The 22,795-nt window shown below is 43.1% G+C and overlaps 1 protein-coding gene across 1 annotated transcript in view; it reads right to left on the minus strand.

The window, feature by feature from the left end:
- Nucleotides 1–1,559: 1,559 nt before the first annotated feature.
- The window catches only part of LOC138249543 (uncharacterized), a 75,704-nt gene continuing 54,468 nt past the window's right edge, over nt 1,560–22,795 (minus strand). Inside the window, exons 3-4 of the mRNA XM_069203493.1 lie at nt 8,203–8,583; nt 1,560–7,475 (exon numbers count right to left, since the gene is read on the minus strand). Coding sequence (XP_069059594.1) covers nt 7,174–7,475; nt 8,203–8,583 — 683 coding nt within the window. The 3' untranslated portion in view covers nt 1,560–7,173. The remainder of the gene's footprint in view (nt 7,476–8,202; nt 8,584–22,795) is intronic.

Consider the following 22,795-nt stretch of genomic DNA (forward strand, 5'->3'; position numbering starts at 1 on the left):
CTCCCTGCTCTGGAAGGGACCCTCATTCCTGGAAGTAAGTTGCTCTCCTCCTCCACAGACAAAAGCCAAAGGCCACCTCTTAGAACCTGATCCAAATCATCCTCCACATCCATCTCTTCCTCGGCCTCATTCTCCACAGGAGAACATGGGGCAAGCCATCAAGCCCTTGGAGAATCTTCGGTTCAAGGATGTAGAGAACATGGTCCAGTTCTTCTCACTTCAGGCAAGAAGCAGTAGGCAGCAGGCCAACACAGCAAAGCAAGTAGCAAAATGACGGTCCCTCCTAGAGCACAACACACAGCAAGCAGTAGGCCAACACAACAATGTAGTTAGCAGATTGGCAGTCCTTCCAGGCAGCACAGCAGTCCTTTTTCCTGGCAGAATATCCTTGGTTCCAGTAGAGTTCTGATTTGGTGGGTTTTGGGGACCGGTACTTATACCCTGAGGCCTTTGAAGATAGCAAGGCCCTTACCCTTCCCTTCCTGGCTCCAGACACTCTACAGGGGGTATACAGTTCTTTGTGTGGGGAGAGGAACAGCCCTATTCAGGTGAAAGTGTCAGCTCCTCCCTCCCATCAAGCCCAGGAAGGCCCATCAGCCTGGTAATGGGCCATCAGGATGCAAATGTCACACCGCAACTCCATTTGTGTTTGACTGTCTAGAGGGAATGCACAAAGCTCAGCTGTCATCCACACCAGAAGTGCATTCAGAGACAGACAGAAGCACAGAATGCTTAAAGTAAGAAAATGGCAACTTTTTTAAAGCGGCATTTTCATACTTACAATTTAAAATTCGACTTCACCATAATTTCTGATTTTAAACTGTGGGTACAGAGACACAAAATTCCATATTTCTATCTTGTCCCGATTGGAAATTACACTTACAAAATCTTTGACGGCACTCCCAATGTTAACCTATAGAAGACATAGGCCTTGCAGTAGGGAAAACAAATTTAGCAGTTTTTCACTACCAGGACAAGTTAAACTTAAAGGTACAGGGCCAACTTTTTGGATGCACTGCACCCTGCCCTTGGGCTAACTAGGGTCTAACTTAGGGGTGACATATTTAATAGAAAGGAAGGTTATGGCCTGGCGAGTGGGTGCACTTCGAAACAGCAGTTTAAAACTGCACACACAGGCTCTACAGTGGCAGACCTGAGACATATTGCTAGGGCTACTGTATTGGGTGGCACAATCAGTGCTGCAGGCCCACTAGTAGTGTTTAATATACAGGCCCTGAACAAATATAATGCACTTTACTAGGCACTTACAAGTAAATTAAATATGCAAGTTGTGGATAAGCCAATGTTACTTTAGCACTGGTCAGCAGTGGTAAAGTGCCCAGGATCCTAAAGCCAGCAAAACTAAGTCAGGAAGACAGGAGGTCAGAGGGCAAAAAGTTATGGGAAACCACACCAAGGATGCCATGTCTAACAGTAACTGATAGAAGACCCATTGCAAGGTGTGCTTCAGTCTGCACCTTTTAGGGTATTATTATAATCCATAATGAAGTATGCTGGTTAGGGTTCATTAACTGTGGCAACCACCGGAGATTTTTTTTTTAACCAATTTTATTGAGTTTCATCATCATAGTAAGTACATTGATATCAAAATGGCATTGTAGTGTTGCTGTTATAAGGATGTACATCAACATATTTTGTACATGTGTTCCAGCAGGATATCACAAACAGGAGTGTTGTTTTAGTTATTGCATTTGAACATAAGCAACAGTATGAAACTAAACAATAACAGGGCGCATAGGGACATTGTCCCATTTGTAGCTCATGTGAAATGGCAACATGAGATCTGCAGTGTCTTATCTCACCTACATCCATGTACAAATTTTGCAATACATACAGAACAAACATCTATACAACCTTGTGGTATCTTGTACATTTTGGGGAATGGCATGCACACAGTTATATATGGAGGTGGTAGAGGAGGCCTGCAGAGGGATGGGACATAGGCGGGATGGGAGTTCAGGCCAAGAGGAGGAACAAACCTAAGCGTAAGCCATGAGGTGGGGGGGCAGGATAAGAGAAGACAAGGGAGGAGAAGGGATTGGAGGGAGAGAAACTTTACTTTGAGCATACCCTTGAGTACATGTCGCTGTAAATTTCAAGTGTTGAGCTCTAATTTGTAAGCTTGTTGGTTTTGCAGCAGCAGCTCCCGCTCTGCTGCTATTGGGACCGTGTGCAAGCAACAAGCTTCCTCATATCTCAGAGCCACTGCCTCCGGCCTACCCTATGTAAGGGTCACTGCGCACCAGTGGTGTGTGTGTCTGGTAATGCTTGTGCTTTCCACTGCATGGCTATGAGCCTCCTGACCATGAGGAGCGCCAAGTCAATAAAGCGGTTTTAGGTGCTCGCAGTTTTTGGTTGCTTAAGAGACCCAAAATGCACCCTCCATCATGCAAACATTTGTCACCTCCGCCAACGTGGTCATGATGCCTCCCCGTAATGCTGCCATCAGACAACCTTAGAACATGTAGCTACCGGAGGGTATACTTGAGGACATGCACGACTGAAGGAAGGACGTGTGATTTTGATTTGCTGGCTTATTATAGGACAGCTAAAAGTTTGTGTGTTTAGGTGAATGTTGATGGCAGTTGAGGGAAATAATGGATAGGGCAAGGTAAAAAAAAAAAAAATGGGTCCGAATGTTGCTCTGTGGCACAAGGTAGGGACATGAGCACCATAGGGCTCATAAATATAAGCAACCTAGCAAGGTGGCAATGCCTTCTAGTGGTAGGCAAGGGCAAGCTGGAAAAGGGTGGTGTGAAGAGCTGGAAGCATGAGCAACAACTGGAGCAGTAAGTAGCCCACATGTATGATTTGCCACGATCAAGGTTGCAAACAAGAGGAGATCAGTAGGCAGAGCATGCAATGTATCACTTATTTGCAAGGGTGAGGGTGGGAAAACCACTGTGGAAGGTATGAGTGCGTGAAACTGGAGAAGCATGAGGCAGTGATTAATGGAAGAGACTAGGATACTTTTTATTGATTCTAAATCCCTCTAGTAACTGTAGCTTACTTTGAAATCTAGGGAGCTTGACTCCCCGGTCACCACCTACGTTTCCTGGCAGCAGGGGTGATTGTAATTTATGAGGTCCTGGCTCCTGCCTTCAGAGGCAGCAGTACTTGGAGGCCAAGGTTTCTTGCCCCATGACTTTCTGCGCCAAAACCATCATTGTGAGTATTCCGGTTTAACAGAGTCCAGCCTAGTCAACCTACAAATGATGTTATCTTCACGAGTTCGTAAGCAGTTTGTACTGTGCTGTACACATTTATACTCTGCATTGCTATATTCCGTGAACATTGCGATGAAATAGCGCTGGAAGATGTAATGAATACAAAACATAGCAAAATCCTGTTTGCTAATAAAGTGTAGTGAAATCCAGGAGGATTTGCTGTTCTAGGTCTCCATAAAATGTTATTGATTTGCCTTCATCTCATTTCACTTGGTGCACCTCTGCTGAACTCTCGCAGAATGTTAAATGAGGCTCGGCCAAGAGCGCCATGTCTTTCCAGCTTGCCTCCTTTGCCTCTGCAGTGCTTATCTGGCTTGTCTGAGGTTTATGTGTTTGCGGACTGCGGCAATCCTTGATGACACTGTAATCTTTTAAAAGCATGAATGTATTTACACCTCAACTTCTGCATGTTTGGGGCTAATAAATGGATTTTGTGTGCTCAGTTTAAACACAGAGATAGGGTTTTTGTACTTCGAAAGGAATTACAATAACGATACCAACATGTTACATCTAAATAAAAGATAATAGAAGAAGAGGACTGTCAATATTATAATTCATATTGCGCAGTTAGCGCGAGGATAATCACCATATTGAGGAATGCTGGGATTTAATTTTCATAAACGAGGGCTTGATCACTTATATACTTAGATGTTTTGTATGGCCTGGGGAATAAGTTCGTTAGGTGGGGCTGGTAGATCTCCTCTGCGATTCAAGTTTATGTTTTCATTGGTCATAGGCTGAAATGACGAATAGTTAAAATGTTGAAGAAAAAAATAATAAATACACAACGCGTGGGACAATTTAAAAAAAATATATATATTTTTAAAGGTTTTCATCAATGAGAGAAACCCCAGTTGCTCTTGTTTTAAATTTGTCAACCCGAGATTTAACTTGGATGTTTTGTATATTTGTAGTTGTTCTATATTAACACCGTTCTCAAACACAATTAGATTTTAAAGTAAAAGTTGCTTTGGGGTGGTTTTCATATTCGACGCATTCTGCATTTTTATTTTTATTTTTCGTCCTGGTAGCATTTCTTTTTCCTAGTCAGCTGATTTGTGTTCTATTTCCTCAATAAACTGAATGTTATTTGTATATTGATGTATGTTGTCCAGAGCAGACAAAAGCTACAGTGAAAATATGTGCCTTGGGTGACACAGCAATTGAGAAGAAAAGCTTTGTGGTTTATATGGTTACTAGAAACTTCTCGCTACAGGCGGTATATGATAAACTCTCCCAACAGTATATTGACAGGAAATGAGGCATGGAGCACTTCTGCAAACATAGAAAATAAGCCTGATAGGTCAGTAGCTCTAGATTGGTTACCAGAGACACAACATTCAATACTCCATATGATAATGTATTGCCTGATGTGCATTATGGCTGAGTAGTTTATATCTATCACAGACCCACGTGATACCATAATGAACTTTCATTTTAAATATTAAATGATTTCAGTCTGTTGTGAAAAGAGCAATCCATCACTCTGTGTTAAGTATGCCTCCCAATATAATACAAAACAGCGAGCAATGTTCTCACACAGAGTTCCATGTCTCTATTTGGCCTGGAAAGAAAATGTAAGTTTCAGCAAAGTTTATTTTGATTTCTATCCTATTTTAGATTTTTTTGAAGTGGAGGAGTTTAGGAAGGAGGCCCATTCCTGTTTCCTTACAACTGTGGAAACCCAACTTCTTTCTCCATTAATCCACCAATTCCTCTGATTCATCTACTATTTGCCAACACCTTTTGAACCACTAAGACTCCATTCCCGTTTTGAAAAAAACACTGATGCTTGAAAAAAAATAGAGTGCTTTATTGCTTTATTGAGTGTAAAGGAACTTTTCGTTGTTGACTGGCAAGGAAGCAGCGATCCTTCAGCTGGACTGGCCATGAAATAGCAAGAGTTTCATGGGTCTAATGCAAGCAAGGAAAAAGGACCACTCACTGTTGGTTGGTTAGTAAAGTGTGGAAATATTCAGGCTGCAGTGGACCCCTTGCCTCTGTGAGAAACAAAATTTAGTGTGAATAATTGTATTTTACGTAATCATACTTATATACTAATAATGTGTGAAATAATTTAACCATAAAATAAATGTTAACATAAAAATTGTGCTTTACTTGGTGGTCGCCATCAAGTGAAAGACATGCACATTGAACTAACGTTGTAATGGAAAATATTCTGTCTCTTTCAGAACATGTTTTCTGCAAAAACAAATGCTCAAATAATATGAGTATTTCTTGTTTTTTGCTGTGCCTCAAGCAGACAAGGCCACAGTACGAAGTTATCTAACACATGGTGTTCCTAATGTTGAAACAATTGTATACTTTCACGTCCGTTGCTTAACAACCTCAATTCATTGAATTTGCATATTTGTCTGTAGTTCTGTTTCTAACCCATGTATTTTTCTCGAGGAAATGGTGCGGAGAAATGTTTCCATACCTTTGTAACTACTGCCCAGCAACAGTGAATTCGGAAGATGTTAAAACAATGGATCTACAGATTGTAACCAGAGAAGGAAGTGTGCAAGATACATTTAATAAAAGTCTGAATTTCATCAATAAAATAGGAGCCAATCAGTGGCTTACAAATAATTATTGTATCATCTTTATTATAATTTTAATATCTGATGTCTTTATAATTGGATGTTCTTCCTTCGTATGATATTTTCAAACAATGAAAATTGTTTAGTAAGTTTAACTTAATGGTCAGTCTTTTGCCATTAGCTCACTACTTTCCGGGTTTCCAGAGACTTCACTTTGTATTCTTAGTGTGATCTGTTTCATATTTTGCCAGTCAGTCGACTGACATTCGGGTATTTTATTATTTTTCTGAGTTTATTATGTCTGTTCAATACTGAACTAATGCTCTGATGGTTTAGTAATCTTATAGTCCAAGGGCCAGATGTAGGTAGCCAAAAATTTGCGAATCAGAAGTAGCGACTCCATGCAAATCGCTATTTCCGACTCGTAAAACCAAATGCAATAAAGACTTGCGATACCAAATTGCGAGTCGCAGATTTGTCGCACCGCATTTTCCGACCTCTATTTTTAGCGATGTCGCAATTTGCGAGCTCGCTAAAAGCGAGCTAGCAATTTGCGCGAAGGGTGTGGTCCGATGTCGCAAATTGGGACTGCCTCGCAAATTGCCTGCAGGTGCAACATAACATTTGGGAAACCCACTTCCTGGCTCTTGGTGATGACATCAGAACCAGGAAGTTACCAAATAGAACTGGGAGGAGGGAGGAGCACACCCAGCCCAAACTGCAGAGCCACACCCAGAGGAGAGGAGCTGCAGAAACCATGGAGGAGACAGGCAGTGCTGGCAGGAGGAGAAAACTGACATTCTCAGACAAGGAGTTGGAGTTCCTAACGGAGGAGTGCTGCCTGCACCATGACCAACTCTTCGGCAAGGCAGCAATGATTGTCCCTGACACTCAGAAGAAAAGAATTTGGCTAGAAATTCAAGAAAAAATCAATGCCATTGGGGTAAGCCACCGCACCCTAGAGGAAATCCGGAAAAGGTGGTATGACCTTCGCTCCAGGACCAAGGAGAGGGTTGCGGAGCGCATGAGGGAGATGAGGGGCACCAGAGGAGGCCCATCCACTGTTCCACCACCTACAGCCCTGGAAACCATGGTGGAGACGACACTGGAGCCGGAGGACGTACTGGGCATAGGAGAAGTGGACAGTTCAGCACCTGGAACATCCAAAAGTGAGTACCATGATACATGCTTTGACACCCACAAATGCAGTATACACACTATCCCAGTACACACCAGTCTAGCAAATTCTAGAATAGTGCATTATGGGCAATGTAGTACAGTGGTTCAAATATAGGCAAATGTTTATTATGAGGCATAAAACAGATGTGCGAGACTGACAGTGTATCCCCTATATCCCACAGGTCTCCCACAAGGCACCCCCGTCAGCGAACACATGCAGGGAGAGGAACATGGGCCAGACCCACAGCATGAGGCTGCCAGTGACACAGCAGGGCCCAGCAGGACGCCACCACCCATGGAAATGCCACCAGAGTCCATGGAAGATCCTGCGCAGGACATGGAGGCAGCAGGGGTAGCACCAGGGCCCAGCCCCACAGAGAGGCACACACAGCCAGCAGCAGGAGCAGTGCGCAGACGCCGGTGCAGAGTGCAGTCTGTGCACAGGGATGATGTCGCAGACGTAGAGTTTGTGGGACTGGAGGCATCATTGGTACAGGGTCAGCGCCTGCAAAACAGACAATTGCGATCAATAAATAGGAACCTTAATAGACTGCAGACCACTATGACCCATGGGATGGCAAATGTGGACAGTCAGTTCCAACACATGAACACACTTCAGGGGAACCTGACACAGGCCATCGAACATTTGGTCACGGAACTCGTGGCAGACAGGGCACAGGCACGGCGCAGGGAGCGCAACACTGCCGCTCGGTTTGACAGACTTGCAGCATCCATTGGGCGCCTGTCTAAAAACACCACCTGCCTGTCACGGCATCTGTCATCTTGCAGGTTAAACTAGGTCATTTCGCAGGGGATGTAGCACGGGGACTTGGCCGCATCAGCCATGCGGTAGACATAATGGAGACCAGGCAGGCTGCAAGGGGCACAGGGGATACCCCGCAGGACAGCGAGGAGGGGTCGACCATCAGCAGTGTGTCTGCCACCGATTCCCGTGTGCTGCGGAGTAGCAGTGCACGGCAGGGGTCAGGGGACCCACCAGGAGTGAGCCATGGTGGCCGCAGTAGGAGGAGGCTGTGAGCCACCAAAATGTAATCTTAATAAGGCGCATGCAATTAATGTGTCTGATATGACTTTTGACAATTCAAGACTGTGGCATACAGCACAATTCTAATTTTTTCATAGTTTAGAAATAAAAAGGTTTTGTTTGTTTGATTACACAACTGGGCTATGTGTGTCTGACATTAGTGAGTGTGGTCATGGTTGCCACGTACCTGCCAAAGTATTGGGTTGCAATGTGGTTCTGTCTCTGTCTGCCCTCATTTGTGATGCTTCTATCTCCAGTCTGTCGTGTGGTAGCTCTTGCTCCTCATCCTCCGTGTCTGTGTCTTCAGGGGTGAGATGTAGCCCACGTCTGGTGGCAATGTTGTGTAGGATGGCACAGGCAGCAACTATCTTGCATGCTGTTTCTGGGGCATACTGGAGTGCACCTCCACTTTTGTGGAGGCATCTGAATCTTGCCTTTAACAAGCCAAAGGTCCTCTCAACTACAGTTCTGGTCTGCCGATGTGCACTGTTATATCGCCTCTTGTTCTGATTGCCAGGTGTTAAGTACGGGGTGAGTATCCATGGTCTCAGGGCATATGCACTGTCACCTGTTTGACAAAAAAGGCAAATTTAGCAGGGCATCAATGGGTTACACAGTGACCTGTATGTATTGCTTCAGAGTGTAGTTAGCAATACCTAACAGATATCCGTCTCCAAACTCCCCACGTTCTAGGCGTTGGTGTATCCCACTGTGCCTGTATATGTATGAGTCATGTGTACTCCCTGGATATTTAGCTACAATGTCAGTAATGACATTATGGGCGTCACATACCACCTGGATGTTTAGTGAGTGGGTACATTTGCTATTGCGGAACATTTATTCCAGATTTGCAGGTGGGCAAATTTGTATATGTGTCCCGTCCACACACCCTATTACATGGCGGAAGTTGGCAAATCTGTAGAAGTCCAACTTGGTGCTTTTAATTTCTGCCTCATTCCTGGCTAGGTATTTATATATCTGGACATGTGTGTGAGTATGGCATCTAGGAAACATCTGAAGAATCGTGAGAGTGCACTTTGGGATACCCCACCTGCCACAGCAATCACCCCCTGATAGCTACCCTTGGCCAAGAGGTGCAGTGAGCATAGCACTTGCACATGTGTAGGGATGGCGCTGCTGCGCATTGTCTGTCGTTCAAGCTGAGGATTCAGTATTTCAATTATTTCTAAGATTACAGCACTGCTCAGTCTATATTTGTCATATATCTCCTCCTCAGTTTGTTGAAATAGTGTCTGCCTGGGTCGGTATATCCTCTCCTGTCTCTGCCTCCTCCTCCTCTGCTGGGCGGCCTGGACTCTCCTCCTCCATGCTATCACGTACATTTCAGCCATTTTGAGTCACCCAGATGCCTTCTGGGTCTCCTTTTATACTATGGTTCTGGTTACCACCTGCTCTGAATCAGTGGTAATCTGGATGTGCAAAACGGGCTTTTTGCGACTAGTCGCAATTTGCGACTGGCTTTTGCACATGGTTTGCGAATTGCAATTTGCGACTTCCTGTTTGCGGGTCGCAAAATCAGGTCGCAATTTTTGCGAGTTGGTGCTGTGTCGCATTGCTATTTGCCATTCGGAAATGGGATTTTTGCATCCCATTTCGGATTTTGCGAGGTCGCAAATAGCGATTCGGGCCATTTGCGACTAGCAAGCCTTTGCTACATCTGGTCCTAAATCTTTTGCATGAAGCCCAATATGCTAATGCTAATTAGTGGTTAGTAAAGTGTTACTCTCATACTCATGAATGATCATTGACTTCTTGTTTGTTGATTCAATGTATTCAATTTCTTTTGCTCAGGTTCTATTGCTACTGATTTGTGTATTCTCTATTGAAATAACAATCCTCAATGCATTGATCAAGCTTACTCACCGACTCAATCAGCCTATATTGTTTCTTTACATGTATCAATTGACTTTGAGAATAATATTTGTGATCTTATCATTGTTAATATTGTATTGTATTGTATTGTAATTGTATTTATATAGTGCCTACTACCCCTGACGAGGCGTCAACGCGCTTTTCGGTGAGTAGCACGCTACTCTGGAACCCAACAAGAATTAGTGATGGATTAGTATGGGGAAATAATGAGTACAGTTTTAGTATTATTATGAGTCAATTTGAGCCGCGGATATGAGAGTTTGTTAGTTAGATTGACTGGGGTAATGGAGGGGTGGCGGAGCAAAGAAATCCAGAAGTGTCAATTGGGAGTATATCCTTCATTTACTCAACCCGAAGGCTTGGGATGAGTAAAGGGGGATGGAGGAGGGAAGAGTATGTGGAAGGGTTAGGGAGAGCATAGTAGCAGGGTGAGATAAATGCGGGAGAATTTAGTAGGGTTGTGTGGGAGGTCACGGTAGTAGAGTGAGGTTTGGTGAGTTAGATGTGGAAGCGGAGGGAAGAGCTTAGGCAGAGTTATTTAGGAGATTAAAGTAGTAGAAAGGATTTGGGATGAGTCAGAGTGAGAATGGAGGATAGTTTGATAGAGACATGACATATGATGATGGGTAGATAAGTGTGATAAGATGAAAGCAGGAATTCATAGATATTTAGTATAACAACCCACCTAGGAGCCATGCAATGACCCACGAACATGCCAAGCACAGAAACAACATATACACATACATACATACATATATATATATATATATATATACATGCACACACACATACAAACACAGATGAATACACACACATATGCACATACAATACATAATTAGAACCATGGGTAAAATATACTTAGTCAAACAGGTTTAAAGAGTGTGTGTGTATTTTATTGTTATGACATAGTAGCAATACATATTTTCTAAAGAACTATACATAACTAGAAATATACACATAATCTGAAAAAAAATATTTATCAACATAGGCATATGCAGTCCATAGTTGTTTGAATATGGTGGTTACGAAGGAAAGAGCCAGCTCTTGAGTAATTTTCTGAAGACAAGAAAGCTATCTGTGGCTCTTATAGTTGGGGGTAATGAATTCCATAGTTTGGCTGCTTGAACGGAGAAGGATGTACCACCTATAGTCTTTTTCTTGTATGGTGGTGTTCTAAGGCGGGGTGCCAATATTGAGCGGAGGTTTCTTTGTTGGACTTATTTGGTTATTTTGTTTCTGATAAAAAGCGGTCCTGTTCCATGTATAGCTTTGTGGGTGATATAAAGCAGCTTGAAAGTGCATCTTCTGGCAACGGGTAACCAGTGTAGTGCTCTCAAGGCAGGGGAGATGTGGGCTTGCGGCTTTACATGTAATAGTAGCCTGGCTGCGGAATTCTGGATACGTTGTAGTTTTTTCATAATATATAGAGATGACCCATGGTAGAGGCCATTGGCATAATCCAGTTTGGATAGTACAAGCGAGATAGTAGCTTGCACCTTGTGTGGAAATCCGAGGTGGGGGAAGATGCGTCGTAAAGTCTTCAAGGTGATGAAGCTTTTTCATGCTAATTTGTCCACTTGGGCATTCATAGTTAACTTGGAATCCATGGTGATTCCTAGGTTTTTAACTTCCTAGGATAATTGAGGAGGTGGCCCGAGATCGTCAGGCCAGACGCACAGAGGGTCATAATTTTTCCAGTCACCACATATGAGTATTTCTGTTTTGGAGGTATTTAGTTTGAGATGGCTCCAGGTCATCCACTGATCAACAGCTCTGAGGCAACTGAAGATTTCTGAGTTTTCAATGTTTTTGGGGCATTCTAATTTAAGTAGTATTTGTGTGTCATCTGCATAGATGTAGCATGTGAGATGGAAATCATTGATCAGTTCTGGTAAAGATATCATGTAGATGTTGAAAAGCAAAGGTGAGATGATTGATCCTTGGGGGACCCCTGCTTTTGTGAGGTAAGGTTCGGACGAGAAGGGGGGCGAGTGGATGATATTAGATCTTTTTTGAAGATAGGAATTAATCCAGTCATGAGCAGTCCCTTGTATGCCGGCTTCGTGGAGTCTTTGAATTAGGGTGTCATGGTCAACCGTATCAAAGGCAGCCGAGAGGTCCAAGAGAAGTAGTGCAGCAACTCCATTTCGGTCGACTGTGTTTTTAAGATCATCCCAGATTGCTATGAGTGCCAATTCAGTGCTTCTTCCTGGGCGGAATCCAGTTTGGAAGTCTGAGAGTATAGAATTGTCTTCAATGAATTGTGACATCTGGGTGTATGCTGCTCTTTCTATCAATTTGCCCAGAAAAGGTCTATTTGTGATTGGTCTGTAGTTGTTGGGGTCTTGCGGGTCTAGGTTTGTTTTCTTTAATAATGGTCGTATGTATGCCTTTTTCAGGTCTACAGGAAAAGTTCCTGAAGTTAAAGAGTTGTTGATGATTCTTCTTACAGGTGTGGCAGCAGAAGTAGATAGAAGAATGTTCTTGAAGATTTGTGGTGGGCAAGGGTCAGAAGGGGAACCAGAAGGTCTGCTTTCTTTGACCAATTCCATAAGTTCACCCTGGGATATTTGTTGGAAGGACTGTAGGGGTTGGGTTGGTTTATTCTTAGAGGGTATTTTAGGAAAGGGGTTGGTGCTGAAGTTTTTCTTCTGTTTTAAATAGGAGTCCAATGTGTCTGCCTTGGTTGTGTAGTGAGTTGCCAATTTGTTTGTGAAATCTTGAGTAGTGGGATGACTTCCTTCCATGCATGTAGGTTTTCGAAATTAATTGAGAATTTTATAAAATTCCTTGGTTGTAGATTGAGCATTTTGAATTCTGTCTGAGTAGTACCTTTTTTTTGCTTTTTTGATTGATGATTTGTATAGTCTGTTACGTTTGCGTAGCTGCAGTTTGTCTTGACTGTTTGTTTTGAGCCAGGTCCGCTGCAACTTTCTGATTTGTTGCTTTATCTTTTTAAGTTCTGTGTTTCTCCAAGGGGTTGGTTTTCTTTTGTTGTGTTTAGTTTTTCTGAGTGGTATGAGCATATCAAAAGCTTCCTGTAGCCACTCATAAAGTTTTGGCACAGAATTAATTGTATCTAGATCTGTGTTGGCTGTTAGTTGTGTTTCTAAGTCATCCAAATTGAGTTTGCTCCAGGGTCGATAGGTGTATGTATGTAAGTAGTTGTGGGGTGTGTTGATTTGTGGAGTTGTATGTCGGAAAGTTATCAAATGGTGGTCTGACCAAGTGATTGGCGTGATGCTATGAATAGTAACTAGTTCAGGCTTAGCAAAAATTACATCTAGGATGTGTCCAGCGATGTGTGTGGGGTTGTATACAATCTGATGTAGGTTCGGGAAATAAACATTTTAACTTCTTAATAAACTGGTGTGGTTATTCATGGTCACATTGATCATGGTGTGGTTTTCATTGACTTTGTAATGATGTGTATAGTATTGTTTGATATTTGACTTGATGACTCTGACGTTTTCTTTACAGCGGGTTCATTCGGTTCATCGACCTATAGCATGAAATCCGCTGTCTATTTTGTTGTAACTGAAATATAGCTGAAATTTCTACTTTAACACCTTGATGCCACTGCACCTGCTGTATATTGGACAGTTACCTCCAGGCTCATAGGATTTTTAGGCTTTTAGATACCATTGACCATTAAGTTTTGCTAGCCTGCTTGGTGAGAGTATGAGATTTTTCCAACCTTTTGATAGAGTACTTCAAATACTTTCTGTCATACCGGGCTAGTCGTGGAAAATGCTAGGAATAGTGGCACCCTGACCTGCAACACCTCATGGGTTGCCACATGCCTTATCCTGTGCTCAAGTTTATTTATCATTTAAGTGCATGAATTACTGACACACTTGGGGGCTGATGGAGCATTCCATTCATATGCTTGTTTTTCCTTTTGATGGGTGAGATAAGTGTAGAGTCTGAAGAAATGAATTGGCAGTGTGACCTAGTTCATGCCTAGAAGGGAAACATCTAGCCATTCTTCAAGAGGGTAAACTTTCTTGACTTCTGCTTCGATTACTGATGGCTCCAAGGACATGTGTTTGCCATCAAGAAGGAATGCAGCTATTACATCAGCATATTAGGTATGTCCACTTGCAGATGAGCAAGTTTGAGGTACTCTTGCCCATTGCATCAAAGACGCCTTGATCGGTACGGCTGGTGCTATGTTTTGTGAGCATCTGCTCTTGAGATGAAAACACTACAAAAAATCTGGAACCAATATGACACTGTCAGTGATAGGTACAGTGACATTAGGTCACGTATCTCCCATTTTACATTCACTGTATTAGCTCCCTATCCATGCAAGGATTTTGGCCCTAATCGTAGTGCTTATGCACAGGTTATTACACGGTTTTGGGGCTGTGCGCTTGGAAAGTCCATTAGCTGGTATACACCAAATAAACATATATTATTGGTAGGGCTAATCTGTCTGCCAGCTGACAGTTCTTCCCCCAGCGTCCTTGAAGGAATACACTAAAATAATTGTGTTTTCTATGCTATTTTCTGAGTGCATCTACATTTTGAGTTAAAATATAGCGCTAAATCGCGGTTTCACATTTTGTATAATCTTGTGTAATTCTCGCTAAATAACACATATTTATGCAATAGTAACTCCTACTTATTAATCACTTGTCTGCTAATCAGTTTATGAAATAGCACAGTATCATCACTTGCCAGAACCTGTGAAGGAAAAAAGTGACACTGGTTCCTTATAGGGAACGGCACCGTTCGGATGAGCTCAAACATGGCTGCTTCTGTGCTGCTTCACTCCTGCTACTGCCAGAGCGTGGGGTGCATAAGACATTCCTTGTCTTCAATCTGAAGAAAGCAATATCATAAGCTCTTCAACACCATATGCGAATAGGTTGGGAGCTTGTGGACATAAAGGTGTAAAGAATACTGATGGAAAGGAGCACTGGGAGAAGGGAAAGCGGTACATATGGTGATTGTTCAGCATTTACAGTATACTTTGAATAACAACAAATAGTATAGGAGATAGGCAACTGTCAACAACAGTGATTGTTCTCCACCAAGAGATCTCAAGAGACACTACAGAAAGTGAGAGAGAATGCAATGTTGCTCTGATGCACCCCGGATACCAGAGCCCTGTTGGAATCTATTCAGCTACAAAATTCGATTATGTATTGGTTCCTTGTATTCTTCGTTTCTTAAAAGAAAAACCACAGCATCCTGTTTGTAAATTAAGTGACATGTAAATATTTTAACTGTTATGAATTGCTGCCTATTTGTTAATCATTCAGAAATTTGCAACAGTCTTTTCTTTTGCTTGTTTGCAGTTTAAACGCGCTATTTTTTATTTAAAATGCAAATGTTCTTTCATTGTTTATTGGAACAGGGGATATTTTCATTTTTTATGAGAGGTCTATATGTGCATAAAAGGGTCTTTTACTTTATGGGGTTACTATTTTTGTGGTAGGCATGGTGAAGTCCCCTTTGCTTCTAGGAACCAAAGTCGGGGTACAGTGGTTTGTTTTGAGATTGTCATTATAGGAAATACGGATGATCCGGTTGTCTGTGAGTTTACTTGGAACCTGGAGGTGGAATCTCCACATTTATGTTATGTTGTGTATTCCGTCTTATGATCAACGAAATAAACCATAAGCTGATCCCTGGACACCTGTGCAAAACACGAGGAGTTATGAATGGCTTCCCTACCATACTAACTTTCCTCTACCTCCCACAGACTTCTTCTGCCTAACTATGTGTTCCGCGCCCTACCTACATTTCTTCAAAGACCCTTTAAAACACTCTAGCTGGTCTGTAATCTCAATGAGAGGCTGTCCAGCAAATGCCTGTCAGTCATTGCTGAGTAAGGAGGTTCTGCCGTCTGTAGTATGTCTGTACAAACCTACACGGGGCAGAGAAGGTATTTGCTGACAGCAGAGCATATCTTACCTTATCTCATCTGGGACTGTGGAGATCAGAGGTAGGAAAACAAGGTGAGAGGGAGAGAGCGAGTCATCTACCATTCCTCTTACTTCTTGGAGTCTCTGGTGAGCTTTCACTTCTCTGGAGACACCCAAGTCAAATGTCCTTTTACCACTTCTCCCAGGGTGGTGTTTTTCCTTTCAGACAAAAGGAGTATTGCCTTCCAAGGGCTGCGGTTGTACTGTTTGAAAATCAAATATATTCTTTCTTCACTTTGGGACAAGCAAGGCTATCAAATCCTATATGATTTGGATTGAATGTTTAGAAGCACGTCCTCCAGTTTACCCGAGGCATGGGGGTATGGATGACCTTTGGTATATCTGAAACATGGAATTTCTTTGCCCTACTAGAAATTGTGTTTAGCTATACTTGTATTGAGGAAGGAAGCCTTCATTGGTTGGACATGCCAAAACCCTGACTTTCTCCTCCTGAGACACTGTGTGGAGTTTTCAGTGATACCTCTTGTGCTATGTACTATGTGATTGACAAGTGCCACTGCTGATGTTATTATTTGATGTGTACCCTGTTCTATTCCTTGGAAATAGTAGATGGACTCTGTTTAACTGCTTTTGATACACGCACGTGATAGCACATTGTTATGTTGAAACTTGTTGTTTCTGTTGTCCATGCCTCTTAGGCATACATAAATATATTTCAAGACAATGGATGGGCACGCTTGTATAGTTATTTCATTTATTGATATTATTGACATCCTTCTTAGTTTCATTGATCTAATTATTGATAAAACAATAGTAAAAGTGTTAGCCATATGATCACTGTGGGAGCCTTAACTCCCATCCTGGTAATGACAACCTGCTTTCTAGTTTGTACCATAGCCAAGTGCAAGAAAGGATATGGCATCTTGCACCATTAAGACAAAAAAAATTCCCCAACAGACAAAGCTTACGGGTAATCGTACAAGCCAAGGCAGTAGTCCGCCACAACCTATCCATCATGACTAGCCAGAAAGACCTTACCCACAAACATCTCCAAGCAAAGAGCATAAAGTCAGTTTCTACAAAACCACAGCAAGGACAGGAAGGTGATCGCTCTGAATTAAAACTATACATACCAGCAGGTGTCATGTACGTATGATGCAAAAAATGGAAGTGAATCAACTTGAAGCAAGCATTGCTAGACACAGTCTTTAATAACACACAGATCCTGCCCCAGTCCACCTCTGAAAAAGGGGCCCTGCCATCCGTTTGCTAGGTCTACCTAACTCATAGTGGTCCATGCACTGCGTCCATCTGTATCGCCTTGTACATCAAGGAAATAAGATAACACCCAGTACCCAACATCAACAGTGAAGCCAGCACAGTTGAATCAGACATCACCACTGGGAACGATACCTCCAGTACACCATCTCAGAAGCTTTTTCAGTGTTAATTGAGGCCAAAGCCATTTCTTCCCACTCACCTTTCACCTTATGTGTCAGCAGCCGAAGATTCATGGTCATACTGCTGTAGTGAATCCTATCTTGTTTTAATGGGAAACAGGAGTTATCTTAGCCTTTGGCTTGCAAACTCGTACCCCCACCACCTAGTGACTTTTACCCTTCTTAGTTTGGTCTGTTTTAGTGCATTTATTTAATTAAATCTTTTAAAATGGCTGCCTTGTTTCTAGTTAGGCCAAAGTTTTAGTTTCACGTTATCAGTGCCACTGCGCTAAGGCATCAATATCAAGTGACAAAGATAAACAAATTGTAGGTGTTCACATTAGGTTCTTTCCCTCTTCACGCCATCCCAAGCATGTCTAGTTATCTATTGTTTGGGAACAGACCTACGTCAGGGTGTCCGAACAGATCTGTATAAATATATCTCACTTAGACAGATAGTCAGAGAGATTCCAACCAGGTGCCATCGCTGCTATCAATGCTGCCCGTCACCTTGATGCTGACCCAGTCTTCGTGTACCTATGAAGTCTGAGCTAGAGACATCATTCCAAGGTAACAAGGGTTGGGGGGCTCTTCTCATGGACATGGCATTGGCAGATTAGGTTTAACACACCTAGCTCTCTTTTAGGTTAGAGATTAGGGCCCATATTTATACTTTTTGACGCTAAACTGCGCTAACGCAGTTTAGCGTCAAAAAATTTAGCGCCGTCTAACGCCATTCTGAAGCACCATGCGGGCGCCGTATTTATGGAATGGCGTTAGCCGGCGCAAGCAGACCGGCGCTGCCTGGTGTGCGTGGAAAAAAACCACGTAGACCAGGCAGCGCCGGCGTAGGGGGAAAATGGCGTTAGGGCGTCTTAAAATGGGGCAAGTCAGGTTGAGGCAAAAAAATCGCCTCAACCCGATTTGCGCCATTATTTTCGACGCCCAGACGCCATTTAAATGACTCCTGTCTTAGTAAAGACAGGAGTCATGCCCCCTTGCCCAATGGCCATGCCCAGGGGACTTATGTCCCCTGGGCATGGTCATTGGGCATAGTGGCATGTAGGGGGGCACAAATAAGGCCCCCCTATGCCACACAAAAAAAATTAAAAAATATAAAAAATTATACTTACCTAAACTTACCTGAATGTCCCTGGGGTGGGTCCCTCCATCCTTGGGTGTCCTCCTGGGGTGGGCAGGGGTGGCAGTGGGGGTCCCTGGGGGCAGGGGAGGGCACCTGTGGGCTCATTTTGAGCCCACAGGCCCCTTAACGCCTACCCTGACCCAGGCGTTAAATAGTGGCGCAAATGCGTGATTTTTGCCCGGGAGTATAAATACGACACATTTGCGTCGCCGTCATTTTTTTAGATGGGAACGCCTTCCTTGCATCTCATTAACGCAAGGAAGGCGTTCACGCAAAAAAATGACGCTCTTTACTCATACTTTGGCGCTAGACGCGTCTAACGCCAAAGTATAAATATGGCGTTAGTTTTGCGCCGAATTTGCGTCGAAAAAAACGACGCTAATTCGGCGCAAACGGAGTATAAATATGCCCCTAGGTACATAACATTAGGGTATAAGGACATATTTCATATCTCATGTCATTTCATGTCATTGCAAGATGGTGGGGGTCTTTGTATTAATGACTCTTGTCTTTACCATTCTGTTTCTTGTATTATTTATTATCCTAATCATTGCAGCCCATGCAATATATCGTAGATTGCAGTTTTACTAAATAAAACCTATTGAAACCTTACTGCACCTTCTTCATTTCCTGTGTTTGATTAAGACATGATTGGTCATGTGAGAAAGGGGTAATCTCTGTTTAACCATGACACTAATTGAGATGCCACAAATCACCTTTTACTGTTTCTGTTTTTGGTGAGTAAACGCTGCTGGAAACCTTGATGAAATTCAGCTGGTAATCCACCCCTCATCAAATCAAAAAATTAGCTAATAGGAATCATGTTTTCAGGTATCTGTACTCTGAGATGCCTGACGCTGACAGATGCTGAGCCAGAAAACAACATTAGATGTTTTGTCGCAAACCGGCTAGGAGGCTAGAAGCTCACTCGTGATAATTAAAGAGATCATCATTTATTTTGTGATACAATTTTGGTAGTTAAGAAACACTACCCAGGAAATTTTGACACCATTTTATTCACATTTTCTGTGACATTCAAGAAGATAACTGGAAGCAGTTATTGGTCTCTGCTTGTTCTGTGACATAGGTGCATGAGAATGGATATTTCAGCTTTGCTAGTGCTCAGTTTAAGTCCAATGGAAGAGAAGTAGCCTTGTAGCAAGAGCTGCTGCCTTCGTAGCCTGCGGGATCAAGTTTGAACCCCATTGTCAGCACCTGACTAAATATCAGGAGATTATGAGTAAATCCATTAACCACCCAGTGACTAGAAATGTGAAATACATATATGTAATCCCCAATTGCAGTGCACGATCTTGTTGATTGTCTCCCACCCTTGCCCACATAATATACAGCGCTTCATAGCCAGGTTCACGCTACATAATTTACCAATACTGGCTTCCATAAATGCCGCTTTCATATGATTTTATTTGCCACAAGAATGACTAGGGCTTAATGTAACTAGCACATGAAAAGTAAGGCTCTATACCGTAATCAAATGATTGATCCAAGGTCATCATGTCCATACAAGACTTCTTAAAGTGGTTGTTATACGATCCCAAACATGATGTGAGATAAAATAAAAAAAAGTCCTAATTGCCACAAAATATAATATTTACACTTTAATTTATATTAAACTGACCTAGCTATTGTCTTCCAGCTGATACCTATGTTCACCTCATTTTCATTGTTAGGTAACTCATTTTCCTTTAAATTTCCCCTACAGAGCAATAATAAGCCACTCTATGCCTCCTCCGATGGTCATCGATTTTACATTTTTTATCTGATGCGCTTGCCATAAGGAGGCCCCAAATTTCATAATTTCATAACATTTTAGTATTGTATGTATTGGAAGCTTCACACATTTCTGAGAGAGCACTGAAGTTCAAAGATAGTCAATACACACTACAGAAATGCATTATAAGCATATGCAAACTCCTCATTTAGCATACATTGGGTGGGCATTTACTAACATTTTTGGTGGGCACTTAACCCCTCAGGTGCCCAGGACGTAACGGTTACATCCTCGTTTGCACGGCTCAGGTGCTGAGGATGTCACTGTTACGCCCTGGTATTGGGCCGCTCCCACCGATGGCCTCTCACCCCCTCCAATGGGCAGGGACCAAAGGGGAATCCCTTCCCATTCGGCCCCCGCCCACCTGACCACCCTGTGGCATATGATGAGGTCAGCACGCAATTGCGCGCTGACCTCATCACAAGCTGCCCACTCTGTGCTGGAATCTCGAATCGGAGGAGAAATATAAAAGCATTTCTCCTCCGATCATATGGAGGGGGTGAGAGAGGCATGAAAGAAATGGCCTTTCCTTTCCTTTCATGTCTCTCTCTGCATTTGTGCTGCCCGATCACGATGCGATCGGGCTGCAGAAATGCCCACTAGACACAAGGGAGTTTGTTTTTTTATTTATTTGCGCATAAGGGGAGCGCCCCTTGGGCAAGGGTCCCTCCCCAGCGGGGCAAATTAATTTAAGGCCATTTCTGCCCCTGCGGGCAGATCGGCCTATTATAATTATTAATAGTTCATATTTTTTTTATATGTGGGGAGCAACCCCTTATGCAAGGGTCGCACCCCTGGGGGCAAATTGTCTTTGGGCCTTTTCTGCCTCCTTTGGCAGATTGGCCTATTTTTATTAGGCAAATCTGCCCCCAAGGGGGGCCAAAACCACTAGACACCAGGGATTTTTTTTGTTTAGGTCAGTTTCACATGAGGGGAGTGACCCCTTGGGCAAGGGTCGCTCCCCTGGGTGACAAATTTGTTTTAGGCCATTTCTTCCCCCCTTGGGGGCAGATCGGCCTATTGTAATTAGACCGATTCGCCCCCAGGAGGGGCAGAAGCCCTACCAGTTTTTTTTTGTTGTTGTTTTGTTTTTGTATTTGTGGGTGGTGACCCATTAAGCAAGGGTCACGCCCCTGGGGGCAAAATTATCTTTAGGACATTTCTGCCCCCCTTGGGGGCAGATTGGCCTATTTTTATTAGGCCAATCTGCACCCAAGGGGAGCAGAAACCACTAGACACCAGGGATTTTTTTTTTTTTTTTCTGTCAATTTCACTCAAAGGGAGTGACCCCTTAGGCAAGGGTCATTCTCCTGGGGGGCAACCTTATTTTAGGCCATTTTGGCCTACTTTTATTAGGCCGATCTGCCCCCAAGGGGGACAGAAACAACTAGGCCCTGTTTTTTTTGTTTGCACCAATTTCATGCAAGGAGAGTGACCCCTTAGGAAATGGTCACTCCCCTGGGGGGGCAAATTTATTTTAGGCCATTTCTGCTTTCCTCGGGGGGCAGATCTTCCTATTTCTATTAGGCCGTTCTGCCCCCAGGGGGCAAAAACCCCTTAGGCACCAAAGATTTGTGTGTGTGTATTTTATTTGTGGGGGCAGCCCCTTGGGCAAGGGTCACTCCCCATGGGGGCACATTACTGTTGGCCATAGGTGTCTGGTCAGCGGATAATGTAGGAAACAATCTTGTTTTTGTTGTTGCTGTTATCACTATTATTGTTATTATTATTATTATTATTATTATGAATATTAACCCCTCAGATGCCCGGGACGTAACGGTTTGAGGTTTGCTGAGGATTCGGGGTAAGAAAACACTGAGGGATCCACGCAAGTCACACCTCCCTTGACTCCCTCTGGAGTCTAGTTTTCGGAAATGTGTGGGTTTGGTAGGTTTCCCTATATGGCTGCTGAGCCCAGGACCAAAAATTCAGATGCCCCGCAAAAACAGGTAGTTTTGTATTTGATAAATTTTGATGTGTCCACATATTGTTTTGGGGCATTTCCTTTCACGGGCACTAGGCCTACCCACACAAGTGCGGACCCATTTTTATTGCGAGACTTGGGGGAATGCTTGGTGGAAGGAAATGTGTGGCTCCTCTTAGAGTCCAGAACTTTCTGTCACCGAAATGTGAGGAAAAAGTGTTTTTTTGGCCAAATTTTGAGGTCTGCAATGGAATCTGGGTAACAGAACCTGGTGAGAGCCCCACAAGTCACCCCATCCTGGATTTTCCAAGGTGTCTAGTTTTACAAAATGCACATGTTTGGTAGGTTTCTCTAGGTGCTGACTGAGCTACAGGCCAAAATCCACAGCTAGGCACTTTGCAAAAAAACTGCTGTTTTCTTAGGGAAAATGTGATGTGTCCACGTTGTATTTTGGGACATTTCCTGTTGTGGGAACTAGGTCTACCCACACAAGTGAGGTACCATTTTTATCAGGAGACTTGGGGAAACGCTGGGTGAAAGGAAATTTGTAACTCCTCTCAGATTCCAGAACTTTCTGTCACCGAAATGTGAGGAAAAAGTGTTTTTTTGGCCGGATTTTGAGGTTTGCAAAGTAATCTGGGTAACAGAGCCTGGTGGGAGCCCAACAAGTCACCTCATCCTGGATTCCCTC

This window comes from Pleurodeles waltl, chromosome 8 (assembly GCF_031143425.1).
Source record: "Pleurodeles waltl isolate 20211129_DDA chromosome 8, aPleWal1.hap1.20221129, whole genome shotgun sequence".
In the NCBI taxonomy this organism is placed as follows: Eukaryota; Metazoa; Chordata; class Amphibia; order Caudata; family Salamandridae; genus Pleurodeles; species Pleurodeles waltl.